A 17,021-nucleotide genomic window follows, 5' to 3' on the forward strand; every position below is an offset into this window, starting at 1 on the left:
CCAAAGTACTGCCTTATCCCAAACCTCAAAATGTTGAATCTCGGAAACCTCAAACAGCCAAACAGCCATAAGCTCAATGTACGTATAAAAGTTAAATCAGGTACTGTTATCTGCTCAGATCAGAAAACGATCAACACGGAGCTCCCCTAAAAGAGGGAAACTGCAATAAAGGAAAAACTATGTCATTGTCGTGACTCGGAGTCGGATCAATACAATCACTGTCATTTGTTTTATCTCAACATTAATCATGTTGTCCATAACTAATTGAGCCAAGTCTCTTTGAGGCCAATGTCATAATAAATAAAATTAAACTAAATAAATGAATGCAATATAATTGCTTATATCTTTCAAAATATAATGTGTTAGAAAGAAACAGCAGAATAATCCGGATAAAAATAGAATATTCTAATATACCAATAAAATATAATACGTTTTATTTTTTTTACTAAGCTTTTCAAAGTAGAGGAGTGTTCAATTTTAATATGTCGACGGCCATGATGACCAAATAAATTGGTAGCATGTGTCCATAAACTTGAACCTAATACCTACCACATTGTTGTCATCCCTCTAGAACATATATATATATACTTCCCTACCAAACCCCATTTTATAATATATACAAATACAAACAAATCCCAAAAAGCTATCACATAGGACTCATCAAGAACAAACATGGCCACATCTCCAGTCAACCATGTCTTCTTCACTACCATATTCATTCTCATCGCCATAGCCACCGTCTGCCGATCAGTAAGCTAGCCCACCCAATCCAAACCGGCCAACCCTCACCGATTCATATTACATCCACTAACAGTTTTTGTTAATCATATATTGCAGGATGATCCAGACTGCGTGTACACCGTCTACGTACGAACTGGTTCAGTCTGGAAAGGTGGAACGGACTCCAAAATAACTCTGACACTATATGATGCAGCTGGCTATGGCATAAGGATCAACGACATCGAGGCTTGGGGTGGCTTGATGGGTTCAGACTATGATTATTTCGAGCGGAGCAACCTCGACATATTTAGTGGCCGAGGACCATGTTTGACCGGACCACCGTGTGAGATGAATTTGACGTCGGATGGGACCGGAGATCACCATGGATGGTACTGTAACTATGTAGAGGTCACCACCACTGGAGCTCATACACCGTGTGCACAGCAGGAGTTTACCGTGGAGCAGTGGTTGGCCACCGATACTTCGCCGTATGAACTGACGGCCATCAGAAACTACTGTGAGTATTCTTCCACCCGTAGCAGAGTCGGTGGTGGCCACGTGATACTGGAGTCCAATTCTTCATCTGTTCTTCGGATGCGAAAATAAATGGGGTTGGTAGAGGATTTATGTTTTAGTAATTATTATGTGCAGAAAAGTGAGCTGTTACGTTGTATGCCACTTGTTTGCCAATAATTTGGGACCCAGTATGTTAGAATAAGATCCAACATAGTTGGTTTCAAAAGAAATGGGTTAAGGTAATATCAATGTTTTTGTCAACTAGTTTTATCTTACTTTTTATAGTATTTACTAAGTTGATGTATTTAGTTAATAAATATATTGCTTAAGGTATTAAGTAACTTATTGAAAGATGTATTGACCAAATTAAATACATTGCCATGGTAGATTGGTAGCAATAATGGAACTTTTATCAGATTAAATCCTACATAAAGATCAAAAACATTAAAAGACATATATCAACTTTTTCGTTAAATGATCTATTATCTGTTTATTTTGAATGGTTGTGGCAATTGACGTCGATGTGGCTAATCATATGGAATGGCCACGTCATCATTTCACTTTAAATAACCTTTTTGGACGAAAATAAGTTATTGTCTTCATTATCTTTTATCTTTGGTGACTAGTTGGATGGTTTCATCCTCTTCTTCGAAATCAAGCTCCAAGTTGATAAAATAAGTCTCCAACACCTCATACATAACACAGCCTTCAAAACTAAAGGATTAATCTTGTGTTTTGACTTTTGAGAACGCGCATTATATGTCATTGTTCAATATGCAATTACTTCAGATGGGCTATTTAAGCCGATTGTGACGTTACTTAATATTTATAAGTAATCAAAAAGATCATTTAACCGTAAATTTGGACCAAATTAATAGGGAAAAATTAAAGTCATGATTTAGGCATTTTCCCACAAGTGTCCCAATGATAGATAAGATTGTTTTTGTGTATTTCTGCCATTGGATTTACAGGCAATAAACCTATGTTTCTAACCATTTGGATAAAATTAAACAGTTCATTTCAATGTATGTTTTTTCATCATTCACGGTTTTAATGCAAAGGTTTTTCTTATAACGACCACATAAGATGTGTATTTCTACGTTTCATCCAAAACAAAGTAAACTACAACTTTATAAAATAAACACTAAATATAAAATATAAAATCATCTATAAAAACATATGTTAATTAATACTAGTAATAACTAACTATTTATTATAGAGAAAAAAAATAAACATTACTAATTTTACTGTATTTGATGACTTTGGCCAGATTTTCTACCCATAACCACTTCTTTTGCTTAAAATAAATGAAACCAACTTTCAAAAAATACTGAATCACTGGTTCAAAATTGCAACTCAACACATAACAAGCACAGCACATATGATTGCACAGCTCAGCATGTAGGCATTCTGAATCATGACATGGCATGCCACATAAGCAAAGGATGAAAGTAAATGAGACGGCAATAAAACATCTATGTCCACAACAGAATCATAATTTCAAATGTAGATGTAACATTTTTTACCTTTTTACCAGAAAGCAATAGCATGAGATAAGAGTTGTGATTACTACCGATTAGAATCATAGTTTGAAAAGGGACACATAGTTTAAAAGAAGCATGATGAGGAGGAGGAGGTAGAAGAAACATGTATAATAAGTAGAAGAAGATCAAAGGCCTAAGCCAACAGTACGGCCATCTCTGCGACGAAGGCCAGCAGTGTACTGTTTCTCCAAGTCCATCTGAAGCTCTTTCTGCTTCTCTGCAAGAGTGGCATCCGGAACATCCGCTTTGGGGTCCACTTTTACACCCTACAATTGGCCATATGTACCAATACAACCTCAGACTCTAAAACATGTGTCAGTATCATCAAACACCTATTGTGCTGTGCTGTGCAGTGGATAAATAATAAAAAGAAAACAAGAAAAAAAAAACCAAAAAGTAAAAGTACCATGAGTTTCTTGAACTTCTCTTGTCGTTCCCGATCAGAGAACATGGATGTGTCCCACTTATGGCCACTCTGCATTTATACATATCCCAATCAGCAAAAATAAGATTCAAGCATGTAGGAAAAAAGTATATAATCAATCATAGTATACCTCTTCGGTAGCTGTGCTCTTCTTACTCCCCCATAACAGCTTCTTCTTTTGGTCAGTTGACATGATGCCCGTTCCAATCAGGTTTCTATTCACTGTTCAACACATATAATTCAATTCAATAGGGGAAAAATCCTTAGAACCAATAAGATTATATATACATACCTAACTCTGCAGCCTTCATTGCAGCTATTTTTGCAGCATCTATATCAGAATCCTTCACAAACTCTTGCTCTACGGTCGCTTTACCAACAAACTCTTGACCCTGTTTTGAACTTGAAGACTGGACTTCATTGGCGACACCCACATGCTTTGAACCTAAATTAAAAATATTCATAGTTAAAAAACAGAGCCGACTTCAGAATTGGGTCCAAAAATAAAAAAAATAAAAAATAAAAAAAGTCAAAGTCAAAGTTAGTAACCTGAATTACCATCCTTGCTGAACTCTGGATCTTTATCCATGCTAAACTTTGACTTCCTTGCAGCTAAAACAGTTTTATCATCAACTAGCTCTTTAGGTTCCTTGAAATGTCGGTCTTTAAGTTCCCTACCCTCCTGATTGTAGGACTTTCCCTTTTCAAACCTTCCTCCATATTTGGTGTCATCAAGCTCCTTAGAATCCCTCCAAGAAGTGTCTTTATGATGATTATGATGTCCGGATCGATGTCCCCTAGACTCCTCAAAAGTAGGTAATGATTCACTTTTCCCACCCTTGGAAGTTCTTGGGTAGTCTCTTTTTTCATCCCTTTTGTCCCTATCCCTACCTCTATGTCCTGAACCATCTGATCTATCTCGGGAGTATTTATCACTATAGCAACCCTTATGAAAGCTTTTCTGATCTTCATCTGCATACTTGTCCCTTCTTTTATGATCATCATGCCTACGATCATTATAAGATCTTCGATCAGAATGTCTGTTTGAATTTGAACTGCTGTAACGGCTTCTTTTGTAATCCCTATTGTCATCCTTCCTTTGCAAGGAATGGGTGGGGGTAGAACTACGGTCACGGGTGGGCTCCACTGGAAATCAAAACCATGTCATTATCTTGTATCTTGTTGTTCAATGTAAAGGCACCCAAAAGAAGGAGTTCATAATCATGACAAAATTCATAAAAAGAAAACTAACCATCTGAAGAAGAAGAGCCACTCACTGGAGACCTACGGCGATACTTTCTGTTTGAAGAATCATTTGAAGGCTTATGAAATGCTGCTTTAGCTCCACCACTATCCACAGGAGAATGCAAGTCCGAATCCATATTGGCTGATGTCATATTGCACCAAATTGCATCAGAAAGTGTACATACACAGTAATCTTCTCGATAGTGTGATGTTAGATCAAACCATATAGCACCAAATTTGCATTAGAAAGTTTATAGCTCTCAGCAGGGTATAAATACAATGTCAAAATGATTAATATACCTGTAAATCAATTTTGGTATAATGTTCTGATACTTGTCATAAACATAGTATCCTGTAATCACAAGAAATGCACAGCTTTTTTAATCATTCCATCTAAAGTACTTCATATTAAGACTGTGTTCATAGATAAACCTACAAAACGTGCGAAGTAGCTTGAGAGCTATTTTCACTCATGGATGCTTAGACATAAAACCGTTTGAGAAGACGAGGATCTTGCCTACCTAAATTCAAGATGTTTGAGATTTAAACAAGGCAATTTAGTTCTATAGGGGCTTCTTAAAAACATTTTAGCAAAGCTCGACCGTAGGCTCTTGAATAGTTACCATGTTTTATAGTCGAGCCTGTAAGCCAGTTTACAACCAAAATTTCCAGACAGACTGAAATACTCAAAGAACCAACCAAAGCCGTACAGTTAACTCAATAGCGCAAAAAAAATTAATGGATCTACGCTCTGTGAATCTAACATACGCACATACCGACAAAAACCCAAATTAATAATCAAATAAAGGTACCTAGTTGGTGAACGATGTCAGACAGAGGCGAATGGCAACGGTGAAGGAAACAGAAGAGGAGACGGGCGGTGGTGGAGAATTCCACGGCGAGAGGAGGGACGGAGGGTGTGGATTGCTAGGGTTCTTTGTTTGGACTTCGGAGTATCGTTTCGATTAAATTCGACGACAGATTGGCTTTCCCTTTTCCTCAGTTTTAATTTTAACTAACTAAAGAGTAAGTTACAGTTTTGGTCCATGGGATTTGGTCAAAGTCTCACTTTTTGTCCAACAATTGATAGAATGCATCCTTATGGTTGGTAAAAGTTACACAGTGGTATAAAAAGACTGATTTATCCTTTCTATTTTTTATTTTTTTCTTATACTTATTTCCAATTCTTTTATATATAAAAATAAAAAAAAGTTATACCTTAACACACCCAACCCCAACTCATTCCTCATCTTCTTTGTTTCCCTCCAAAAAATCATCATCACCCTTATTTCACCTTCAGAAAGCATCATCACCATCTTCAAATCCTCTTCCTTAATTTCATTTATCTTTCTCTCTCTTCATTACGTCTAATATCCGTGGTCTTGAAAACACACCAATATTTTCAGGAAAAAAGGAAACAACTTGTAACTTGTTCCAGTATATATATATATAAAATACAAGAATCAATTTACAGGAAACATACTTGTTTGATGATTACACATAAATATAATCAGGAAATTGAAGAGATTGAGGCATGCCTTGCAGTGTCCTAAGTCAGAAATTTCCCTTGTAGGGATCTGTCAAGAGGATACAACAATTGACCAAGTTGTTCTCTTGATTCTGACGAAATTCACTATGTTCCCTTCATTGCATGATGAATACGAATTTATATGAGGAATATTTCTATGGTTTTTCTGAACCCAAAATCTGTTATTTGGTGATCTATTTATAGGCATAGAGTGACTGGTGTTCCCTCCAAAAACTGCCAACCGAAAAAAACTGTCAAAACAGTTAAAATGAATTTAACAGATTTTTAATAGATAATAAAAGTCAAAATCGGAATTAATATATATATATATATATATATATATATATATATATATATATATATTAATGTAATTAGTCAATGAGACCCCAAGAGCCCAAGGCCCAAGGCCGATCTTTTGACCATTAAATATATATATATATATATATATATATATATATATATATATATATATATATATATATATATATATATATATATATATAAGTCTTTCAAGACCATTTTGACTAGCCCAATCACCAAATCCAACCCAATCCCTCTAGTCCAAGCCTTTGATCTAATTAGTAAACAACTAATAGAAGGCTTTTTAAGGGAGTATAAAGTTCCTCTTTCTTCCAATGTGGGACAAGTCCCATATAGAGAGTTTTCCATTTAACAAAGTTCCAACAATACCCCACATGTTCTATTCAAACTCCAAGAATACCCCACATTTGAATAGAAAATAAGTGAACTTTGATATTCAAATAAGGGAAGTAAGATGTGACATGCATCTGAATAGGTGTTGTAAAACTTGAACCTTTCATAGTGAGTACTACTTAGATCTACTTTGTGGGTAGTGAACTAGATTCTTGAACTGACCACTTTTTATAGTAGAATCGAAAACAAGAAGTATCACACATATCATAGCTAAGCATAGATCATTTCTTACCGTTGTGTTCATTTCGGTCGTGAACAATCCTTTCTTCATGAGACTTTTAGAGAGCTTAGCCATATCAGCTCCCAAAGATGGGACCTCACATCCATCTCACATAGGTAATGCTAATCTGGAACAATCCGTACTATTCCACTATAAAAGTTATCAGCAGTATTAAGAATAAAGAATTCATCTCTATATCATCAACGGAAAAACACAAAATAAATATCATAGGAGTGAGCATACCTTTGTTTTAGTGCTTCTTTGAGTCTTCCCCAACTAGTTTTCCTATTGAACCTAAACCATGGGATCGCCAATGTTGCTAGGTTAGGTTTCCGCCGGGTGGTGACTCATTGTGTTGGCTTTAAGCCCATTCCCCTCGATGTGAAGAGAACTTGCTCTCTACTAAGGCCTTTTGTCAAGGGACCAGCTATATTTTCCTTTGACTTTATGTAACTAATGGAAATGATTCCATTCTTCAACAAGTCTCTTATGGTAATATGTCTGTGCCTAATGTGTCTCGACTTGCCGTTGTATATCTGACTTTGTGCTCTAGTAAGAGCAGTCATACTATCACAATGTATGTTAATGGCAGTAACAGGTTGAGGCCACGGAGGAATACCTTCTAAGAAGCTTTTAAGCCATTCTGCTTCTTCAGCAGCTTTATCTAAGGCGACAAACTATGCTTCCACTGTAGAACGAGTATTCACAGTTTGCTTAGATGATTTCCAAGAGATAGCAGCTCCACCAAGAGTGAACACATATCCACTTGTGGATTTTGCCTCAGGAGTATTGGAAATCCAATTTGAATCACAATACCCTTCAAGAACAGGAGGATATTTCGTGTAATGCAGCCCATAATTCATTGTATGCTTTAAATATCTAAGCACTCTCACTAATGCATGCCAATGTTCTTTCCCAGGATTGTGGGAGTAACGAATCAATCTACTTACACTATAAGCCAAGTCCGGTCTAGTACAATTCATAATATACATTAAGCTACCAAGAACTTGAGTATATTCTAACTGAGCTACACTATCACCTTTATTCTTCTTAAGATGACTAGAAGGATCAAAAGGGGTGACTACCGGCTTGTCATCATAGTGTCCAAACTTCTTAAGTACACTTTCAATATAATGAGATTGAGTAAGAGTATAACCATCTGATCTTCTTTGAACTCTTACACCAAGGATCACATCTACTACTCCCAAGTCTTTCATGGAAAAGGAGGAGTGTAGCATTTTCTTGGTTTGATTGATCACATCCAAATTAGTACCCATTATAAGCATATCATCCACATACAAACATATGATGACACAAGCATTCCTGTATTGTTTGACATAAACACATTTATCACTTTCATTAATTCTAAATCCATTAGAGAGTAATGTGTTGTCAAACTTCTCATGTCATTGCTTTAGAGTCTGTTTTAGTCCATAAAGTGATCTAACTAACTTACAAACTTTGCTAATTTTTTTGAGCTAGATCCGGAAATTGAAATAGGCTAGAGCTCTTTGACCCTTAACTACAAACCCTTCAGGTTGGTTCATATATATCTCTTCATCTAGTTCACCATACAAGAAGGCAGTTTTCACATCCATTTGGTGTATTTCCAAATTGTGAATGGATGCAATTGTTACTAATGTGCGAATTGATGTGATTCGTGTAACAGGTGAATATGTGTCAAAGAAGTCTTGACCCTCTTTTTAACGATACCCTTTAGCTACTAAACGAGCTTTGTACTTCTCAATGGTACCATCAGGTCTAAATTTCTTCTTGAATATCCATTTGTGCCCAATTGGTTTTTGCCCAGGTGGCAAATCTACCAATTTCCAAGTGTTATTCTAGACAATGGAATTGATCTCACTTTTGATTGCCTCTTTCCAAAAGGGAGCTTCAGACGAATCCATAGCATCCTTGTAGGTTTGTGGTTCCTTATTCACTACATAGTTCATGTAATCAGGTCCAAAATCTTTGGCTATTTTTCCCCGTTTGCTTCTTCTGGGTTCTAAGTTCTCTTCTTGAACCTTAGAAGAAATCTCTTCATTTGATTGTAAACTTTTGTCTGGACTGGTATCATTTAGTCCATCATCTAGAGGTCTTTTCCTAGAGCAGGTGACCTCTTTCCCTTTATCCTTAAAAGGAAAAATATTTTCAAAGAATTCAGCCTCTACTGATTCCATGATGGTGTGGTTATGGATATCATCAACATAGGATTTAAATACAAGAAATCTATAGGCTGCACTATTCATGGCAGGGCTAAGATAGATGCAATCTATGGTTTTTGGTCCAAGTTTAATTCTCTTAGGAAGAGGTACTTGTACCTTAGCAAGGCAACCCCACACTTTCATCCTTTTATAAGAGGGTAACCTCCCTTTCCACATATGATAGGGTGATTTATCACTCTTTTTATGAGGAATTCTATTAAGTATTGAATTTGCTACAAGACATGCTTCTCCCCACAGATTATGTGGTGCTCCAGAAGTAATTAACATTGAATTAATCATGTTTTTCAATGTTCTATTCTTTCTTTCTGCCACTCCATTTTGTTAAGGAGTATATGGAGCAGTTGTTTGATGTATAATACCATTTAAATAACAAAATTCAGCAAAGTCTTTGGATTCATATTCTCCTCCTTGATCAGACCTTAGAATTTTGATCTTTTTGTCAAGTTGATTTTCAACTTCAGCCTTGTAATTCTTAAAATAATTCAAGGCTTCATCTTTGGTATTTAACAAATAAATATAACAAATACTTGCTGCAATCATCAATAAAAGATATATAATAATTTTTTTCTCCTCTTGTAGGTGTTGCTCTAAAATCACATAAATCATGGTGGCAGCCACCACCTCGTGGTGGTGGTGGTGGGGTTTTCCTTTGAATTTTCGGCCAAGAATCGCTCCAGTAGCCTTATACCATTGCAACACACGAGCACATACATCACAATACGCACACAACCACCTTTCATGGTGGCTATTGGTGACATGAAAAACATTTCCGGTGACAGAACATTCCATACACACGCAAACGATCGACATGATGCAGTAGTACACATACTCACACAACACAAGCAGGGATACCCGTGGAACACAACTTCACATCCCACCGCTTTCTTCTTTCGACCGCTCGTCGTCTCAGCTCCCATCAGCGGTCCTCGTCTTCAACAGGAACAACGCGACAATGGTTGTTCGTCTTCTGGTCAGAATTGACCACAACGGAAGTAGCAAGGCGGAAAGGGGTTCGGCGACGCTGGTTGCTGAAAACGACAGCCGACGGAACAATGACTTGCGAAGGACCAAAGGTTCGGTGACTCCTATGGCTACTTGCGACGTCGGCTAGAAACCTATGCACACCGATCTTGCTTGATCGAAAATACAAAGAGGAAGGTGACGACTGTAGGTGGTCAAAGAGAGCGTAGCGGTTGAAGGATACATGAGTCTAGGGTTAGGGTTAAATGATGAAACGAGGAGGGAAAGATGCACCTGTTAAATCCCGTGTTCCATACAAAACTATACAAAATCGACGATTCTAGTCCCTCCCACACATAACCTTTTCAAATTAAATCCATTATTTACCAATTAACCCCCATTAATAATAATTCCTTACAATTAAAGTCCCAAAAGTTACCATTTAACCCTCAGCATTCAAAATTCTTTCCATGCAAGTCCAATAATTACCAAACACCCCCTGACTTCTAAAAACCTTTACAAATTAAATCTCAAAATTTATACTTTAACCCCCGAATGATCCAACTTATGACATTTGGCTTCCCAAAACCAACACCTTGCCATATAATTATTGATTTTAGGGCTACTATACATTCATTAATTTATTTATTTATCTATTTAATAAACGTGGTGTTACAATCGAACTCGAATCACCGTTCTAGCCTCTGCCTAATACAACAATAATAATCCCTAATTAATAAGGCTCTCACTGAAGTTAAACTAACCCTTCTACAAACTCACAGAAATGAAAAGACCATTTTAACCCTCTATGGCCTTATAGTCCACAAATTGACCAAACCCTAAAAGTCAACCGAAGGTCAACGGCAGGGAGTACGCTGTGCGTACCAACTCTCTACTTTGGGCGTACTCGGCTTCCATGCATGCATCGGGGATGCTCGACCCCTACATTGCGTGTACTGGGATTACGCCCAGCGTACGTCCCAGTTTCACTCTCCTCATATTTTTGGTCTTAATTAGTTAAGACATTGACTCATATCACAAATCTGGACTCCCTAATATCTCTTAATCCATAAAGTCAGTGATTTTATGCCTTTGCATGGCTGATTATGTCACAAACACTCAAAACATCAATCCTCTTTCCTCATGAAGCTCATATCTCATGCATGGCTTACTCCTAACGTCCAAGATTGGATTTTTATGACTCTACTCCACAAATACACTAAAATGGGATATATCAAGGTCTCTGGAGCTTATTATCTCATAAAGTCTCCATCATTTGGGACTCTCACTCCTTATTCTCCAAAGATTTTTCTCCACTTCAAGAACACAAGATTATACTCACAAGCTCTCAAATGCACACACAAGCCATAAGAATGAAGATTTAGGGTTAAGAGGGTTTGGTGTCTGGGAATGGTGGCCAGGAATGAGGCCATCATATCCATTATATAGGGTCACAGCCTAAATTAGGGTTTCTACTAAGGGCCTAGTACGCCCAACGTGCTAGGTGGCCTCTGCGTCAAATGCACGCATATGAGTACGCTGAGCGTACACTCTAGTACGCCCCGCATACTCATTTACCACCTTTTCTCTACAAAGGGCCAAAATGGACAAATGCTCAATAAATCAAGGTTTACAAGGTATACCTGAACTTGGGATGTTACAGTCTCTGTGGTTTGGGAGAATTTGTGTTTTTGGTCCCTAACTTATTTTTTTCACTCGGATGGTCTCTACTGTTTATTTTTGTTGCGCGTTTGGTCCATGTCTTAACCAAAAAACTATTGTGTCCTTATTAATTTATTTTTAATTAATTTTCTTATTTATGTATTTATTTTTTTATATATTTAAAAAAATTAATAGACCTCACGGATTTGTATCTCCTCACCCTAAACCTGAAAGCACATTTAAGAAATTTAATTTGGGTCCCACCAATCTTCATCCCATCTCTCATCCCTCATCCTCCTCAACTTCTATTTCATTTTCATCTTTAGTGACATCGACGTCTTCACCATCCTTATTTTTTTTGTCCTTCAACTCCGGCGAACCAACACCATAACCCACTAAAGATGAAAAGATAATGAGTTACGAGAACCAACACCATAACCCACTAAAGATGAAGAGACAATGAGTTACGAGAACCAACACCATAACCCACTAAAGATGAAGAGACAATGAGTTATGGTGTTGGTTCGTCAGAGTTGAAGGACCAAAAAAGAAGGATGGTGAAGACGTCGATGTCACTAAAAATGAAAATGAAATAGAAGTTGAGGAGGATGAGAGATGGGATGAAGATCGATGGGACCCATATTAAATTTCTTAAACGTGGTTTCAGGTTTAGGATGAGGAGATACAAATATGTGATGTCTATTAATTTTTTTAATTATATAAAAAATAAATACATAAATAAGAAAATTAATTAAAAAAAAATTAATAAGGGCACAATGGTCTTTTTAGTTAAGACAATGACCAAACGCGCAACAAAAATAAACAGTAGAGACCATCCGAGTTAAGCAAATAAGTTAGGGACCAAAAACACAAATTCTCCCAAACCATAGGGACCATTCATGTAATTTACTCTTACTTTTCGTTTTGTTAATATTTGGGTAACTATTTTTTTTGTACACATCTAGTTACGAACTTGTCGAAAGTGTTCACATGTAGGATGTAACATGTTATAGCCGATCATAATGGTCATATGTGAACAGTTCCAACAAATTTGTTACCCAGATGTGTAAAAAAAAAATAGTTAACAAAATGTGTTAATTATATTTACAAATCGTTTCCCCTCAAATAGATGATCTAATTGAACCCTAGGGGTAACTAGTATTGTTAGAAACCCTAGAGGCAACTATGACATTGTAAGAAACCTAAGGGAACGGGGTGTTAGGGTTTAAGAGCAGAAAGGGTTTTTGTGCTCGTTGGTTCTGTTTTCTATATTCGTATATCGTCTCCATTTCTGCATTTCCTTACTCGCATTCCATTATGTGGGCAATTCGAAGAGCCTCTGTCCGTATCAAGTAAGAATCCATTCTCTCAATTTACAATCACATACTCATTTCCTGCAACTGATCTATGTGGTTTTTGGAACGATATCTGCTAATCGTAATAGCGATTTGCTTATAGAGTTCGTGTACTTTTAGAGAGAAACCTTGCTATGGATTATAGCTGGGGCAGCATTTCCGCTGCCGCAAAACTTAAGTAGTTTCATCGATATGGGTTTGATTGATGTAGATGAACTTGTTGTTTTTTATGCTTTTGCATTTCGTTACGGATGTCGCTGGTTTCCCTAAATTGATAATCATTTTGCTCAACGCTTAACGTTAACATTTGTTTTTGTGATACTTATCGATTCTAAAATTGAAAGGCAGCTCGCTTAACATTCAAACTCAAATCGTAGCTTTTCTTTTGCGAGGATGTAGTGAATGTATTTCATATATAAAAGATATTGACACTGATTGATGAACTTATCTTGTTTGCCTTTTAACATTTATGCGTTTCATCTCTTATTCTAGAAATATAACTTGAATATGCTAGAAATCACAGTTTCCTTGTGCTATCTTTGTTTACTTTCAATCCTCATATCTGATTTCTTCCTTTTTCTGTGATGTTCATTGCTATACGTTTCATCTTATCCAGGTCCCAACCTTCTTCATCAGTAACTTTCCGTTCTTCCTCTGCTAAATTTGAAACAACAAGTTCCAGTTACACTGACAACACTAACTTCAGCGAGCCACCACCACTTGTATCCAACAGATCCCTACCAATAAATAGATTTTATTCCCAGACACATGGCAATCAAAGCTTCTTGATCGGGAATCATAGCTTTTCCTCACAGGCTGGAACAGAGAGTAGTGGGGAAGAAGATGATGCTCAAAACAATAGTTTTTCTTTTAATGATATTAGTGACAGTGGACTGATTTCTGAAGCTGACAAGTCTGAATCTGAATCTGAATCTGAAGATGATGATATTGCTGTGAAAGAGCCTCAAAATGAGCTGAATTTATCAGATAACGAGGAAGAAGAAGAAGCTGTAGAAACCAAAGGTGAAGAAAGAAGAGGTCCTTCAGGATTGTTTAAGGTTATGGTAAATTCTTCATCAATGGTTGCTGCTAAAAAAGCTCTAGATAAGTGGGTTGAAGACGGAAATGATCTATCTAGATCAGAAATATCAGGTGCAATGTTTGAACTCAGAAGGCGAAGGATGTTTGGGAAGGCCTTACAGGTATTTTAACACAATAATTTTCTTTTATTGTAATAACTTATTGTCTATTAATTCATTTACACCAATTTTACAGCTATCAGAATGGTTAGAGGGGCAAGAAAAAGTAGAATTCGGGGAGAGAGATTATGCATCCCGTGTTGATTTATTCGCGAAAACCCGTGGATTACAAAAAGCCGAAAGCTACATCGAGAAGATTCCGGAAGCTTTTCGAGGTGAAGTAGTTTATCGAACTCTCTTAGCTAATTGTGTTCAAATCACCCACACAAAAAAAGCCGAACAAATCTTCAACAAAATCAAAGACCTCAAACTCCCAATAACCGCTTTCTCCTGCAACCAATTACTCCTTTTATACAAAAGAACAGACAAACGAAAAATAGCCGATGTCCTACTCTTAATGGAAAAAGAAAACATAAAGCCATCACTTTTCACATATAGATTATTAATCGACACTAAAGGCCAATCAAACGACATAGCGGGAATGGAACAAGTTCTTGAAACCATGAAAACCGAAGGGTTGGAACCCGATTTAAGATGTCAAATTGTTTTAGCCAAACATTATATCTACGGGGGTATAAAAGATAAAGCAAAAACCGTTTTAAAAGAGATCGAAGGCGACAATCTTAAAGAGAACCGAAGGGTAGTTTCGTCTTTGTTACCTGTATACGCATTACTCGGAAGCGAAGACGACGTGAAACGAGTTTGGGAAATTTGCGAATCCGACCCGAGACTCGACGAGTGTTTAAACGCGATTGACGCGTTCGGGAGATTAAAAAAAGTGGAGGAAGCGGAGGTGGTGTTTGAAAAAATGTCGAAAAAATGGAAACAATTATCGGCGAAATATTACACTGCGATGTTGAAAGTATACGCGTATAATAAAATGTTGACAAAAGGGAAAGATATGGTGAAGTTGATGAGTGATAACGGGTGTAGGATCGGGCCTTTGACTTGGGATGCTTTGGTGAAGTTGTATTTGGAGTCGGGGGAGATTGAGAAGGCGGATTCGGTTTTGAAAAAGGCTTCGGAGCAAATTCAAGGGAAGCCATTGTTTGCTACTTATATGATGATTTTGGATCAGTATGCTAAAAGAGGTGATGTACATAATGCTGAAAAGATTTTTTATAGAATGAGACAAGATGGGTATGTGTCGAGGTTTAGGCAGTATAATTCGCTTTTGCAAGCGTATATAAATGCGAAAGTTCCGGCGTATGGGTTTAGGGAGCGGTTGAAGGCAGATAATGTGTTCCCGAGTAAGTCGTTGGTGGGACAGCTGGCGCAGGTTGATGCGTTTAAGAAAACCGCGGTTTCTGATTTGCTTGATTAGTGAGGTAATGGCCATGTATTTGATTTCCGTTTCCATTTCATACCTCAAGTTACTAGAGACACGCTTACTATCTTGTCATTTGTCTTACCAAAGACCATTTAACCTTTTTATGCATCTAGGTCTTTTATTTTCAATATTCGTGAACATGTGGCAAATGGAAAGATTTCAATGTTCACACTTCACATGTTTACTCTCTTTTTAATGTGGATATGGTGACGTGTACAAACAAAAATATAATTATGTTTTTGAGCCACTTCCTCACCTAGGTTATTGGGTCGGACCTCATAGGTTTTAGTTCATGCATAGATATAGTAGGAATAAAATCACATGGTTTACATTATCTTGAATATTGGTTGAGAATTTAAAAACCAAATTTCTATATCAATACCGGTTTCGTTTTGGTCATTTTGGAGGTACCGAGAAGATCTTTTCAGTGATATACACAAATGTTAACTATATGTTTCCAATAAATGAACTTATCATTTTGGTGGAATCGACATCTTTACAATGATATATATTTCCAACAAAATGTAATAAGATATAAAATAAAATTGTCAATGGGTTCTTGAAAAAAAAAAACTAGTTCCCGAAAGACTATGGGGTGTGGTTTCATCACACCATGTGGTAACCTGAGTTGGACAACGGTGAGGTGCGGTGAACATTGCCCCCTCCCTCTTTTCTACCACACTCATTCCCCTCCGAGGTGAGAACCCATCTCATTCTTCCTTCACTTTTATCTCTTTTTTTCCCACTTGTAATGTACAACGTCCTAAAGCATATTTAATGGACGAGTGGTGAGAGGCGACAATTTCATAAGTGAAATAGGAAATGGAGGATGAGGAATGACGTGGTGTTGAAATGAAATGAAAAAAAATAAGAGCCTTACGGGTTACGTCCAATATCTTAACCCTAAAGGGTTTAGATGTCATTAGAAATCCATCACAAACCAGTCCTTATGACAACCCTCCCTCCCCCTCTCAATTGAGGAGTTGGGTTGGCTACTTGTTGGTCCTTTCAACTCACACAGGTGAGACAAAAAAGGTTGGAATTAAATTATTCAAAAAAAATTTTCTTTTAAAACTTGAGTGGAGAGACCATATATAAGTTTAAAAACCTACTAAAATCGGATCCAAAATACCAATAGAACTTCGCACTTACATCTTTTTGTATAAAGGTTGGAACTCAAGCAAATGAGCTTTAGTAGCATAGCATAGCATAGCATAATATACTTGGGAGACCTTTTCTGGAAACTATTAATCAATGCTGAAAATTGTTTCTGGAGATGATTTTCCAAATGTTTATGAATTTGGATTCGTTCTTGAAAGCGTGCATTAAAAAAAAAATCTCATATGAAATTAGGAAAAATATCATTTCATGGCACAAAA

General features: G+C 36.8%; 3 protein-coding genes across 10 annotated transcripts; 2 read left to right on the plus strand and 1 right to left on the minus strand.

Annotated features, from left to right (window-relative positions):
• Positions 1-528: 528 nt before the first annotated feature.
• Positions 529-1,497, plus strand: LOC111879403 (PLAT domain-containing protein 3). The gene is made up of 2 exons (XM_023875863.3): positions 529-750; positions 838-1,497. The coding sequence occupies exons 1-2, from the start codon at positions 673-675 to the stop codon at positions 1,324-1,326; spliced, it is 567 nt and encodes a 188-aa protein (XP_023731631.1). The 5' UTR covers positions 529-672; the 3' UTR covers positions 1,327-1,497.
• A 1,185-nt stretch (positions 1,498-2,682) lies between these two features.
• LOC111879398 (uncharacterized) lies at positions 2,683-5,442 on the minus strand. Of its 8 annotated transcripts, none has more exons than XM_023875848.3 (10): positions 5,262-5,440; positions 5,073-5,126; positions 4,886-4,970; positions 4,750-4,801; positions 4,457-4,591; positions 3,754-4,350; positions 3,497-3,649; positions 3,335-3,426; positions 3,187-3,255; positions 2,683-3,083 (listed from the first exon to the last, which is right to left on the minus strand). In XM_023875848.3, exons 5-10 carry the CDS (start codon positions 4,584-4,586, stop codon positions 2,712-2,714), a joined length of 1,413 nt encoding a protein of 470 aa, XP_023731616.1. In that variant the 5' UTR covers positions 4,587-4,591; positions 4,750-4,801; positions 4,886-4,970; positions 5,073-5,126; positions 5,262-5,440; the 3' UTR covers positions 2,683-2,711. The 8 variants fall into 8 exon arrangements, with proteins under 8 accessions (XP_023731616.1, XP_023731611.1, XP_023731612.1 ...); XM_023875843.3 differs by having other exon boundaries at positions 4,457-4,642; XM_023875844.3 differs by lacking the exon at positions 5,073-5,126 and having other exon boundaries at positions 4,457-4,642.
• A 7,480-nt stretch (positions 5,443-12,922) lies between these two features.
• LOC111879392 (pentatricopeptide repeat-containing protein At1g80270, mitochondrial) lies at positions 12,923-15,770 on the plus strand. Its single transcript, XM_023875835.3, has 3 exons — positions 12,923-13,110; positions 13,730-14,315; positions 14,389-15,770. The coding sequence occupies exons 1-3, from the start codon at positions 13,076-13,078 to the stop codon at positions 15,634-15,636; spliced, it is 1,869 nt and encodes a 622-aa protein (XP_023731603.1). The 5' UTR covers positions 12,923-13,075; the 3' UTR covers positions 15,637-15,770.
• The last annotated feature ends 1,251 nt before the right edge of the window (positions 15,771-17,021 follow it).

The sequence above is a fragment of the Lactuca sativa genome, chromosome 9 (genome assembly GCF_002870075.4).
Source record: "Lactuca sativa cultivar Salinas chromosome 9, Lsat_Salinas_v11, whole genome shotgun sequence".
NCBI classification, from domain to species: domain Eukaryota; kingdom Viridiplantae; phylum Streptophyta; class Magnoliopsida; order Asterales; family Asteraceae; genus Lactuca; species Lactuca sativa.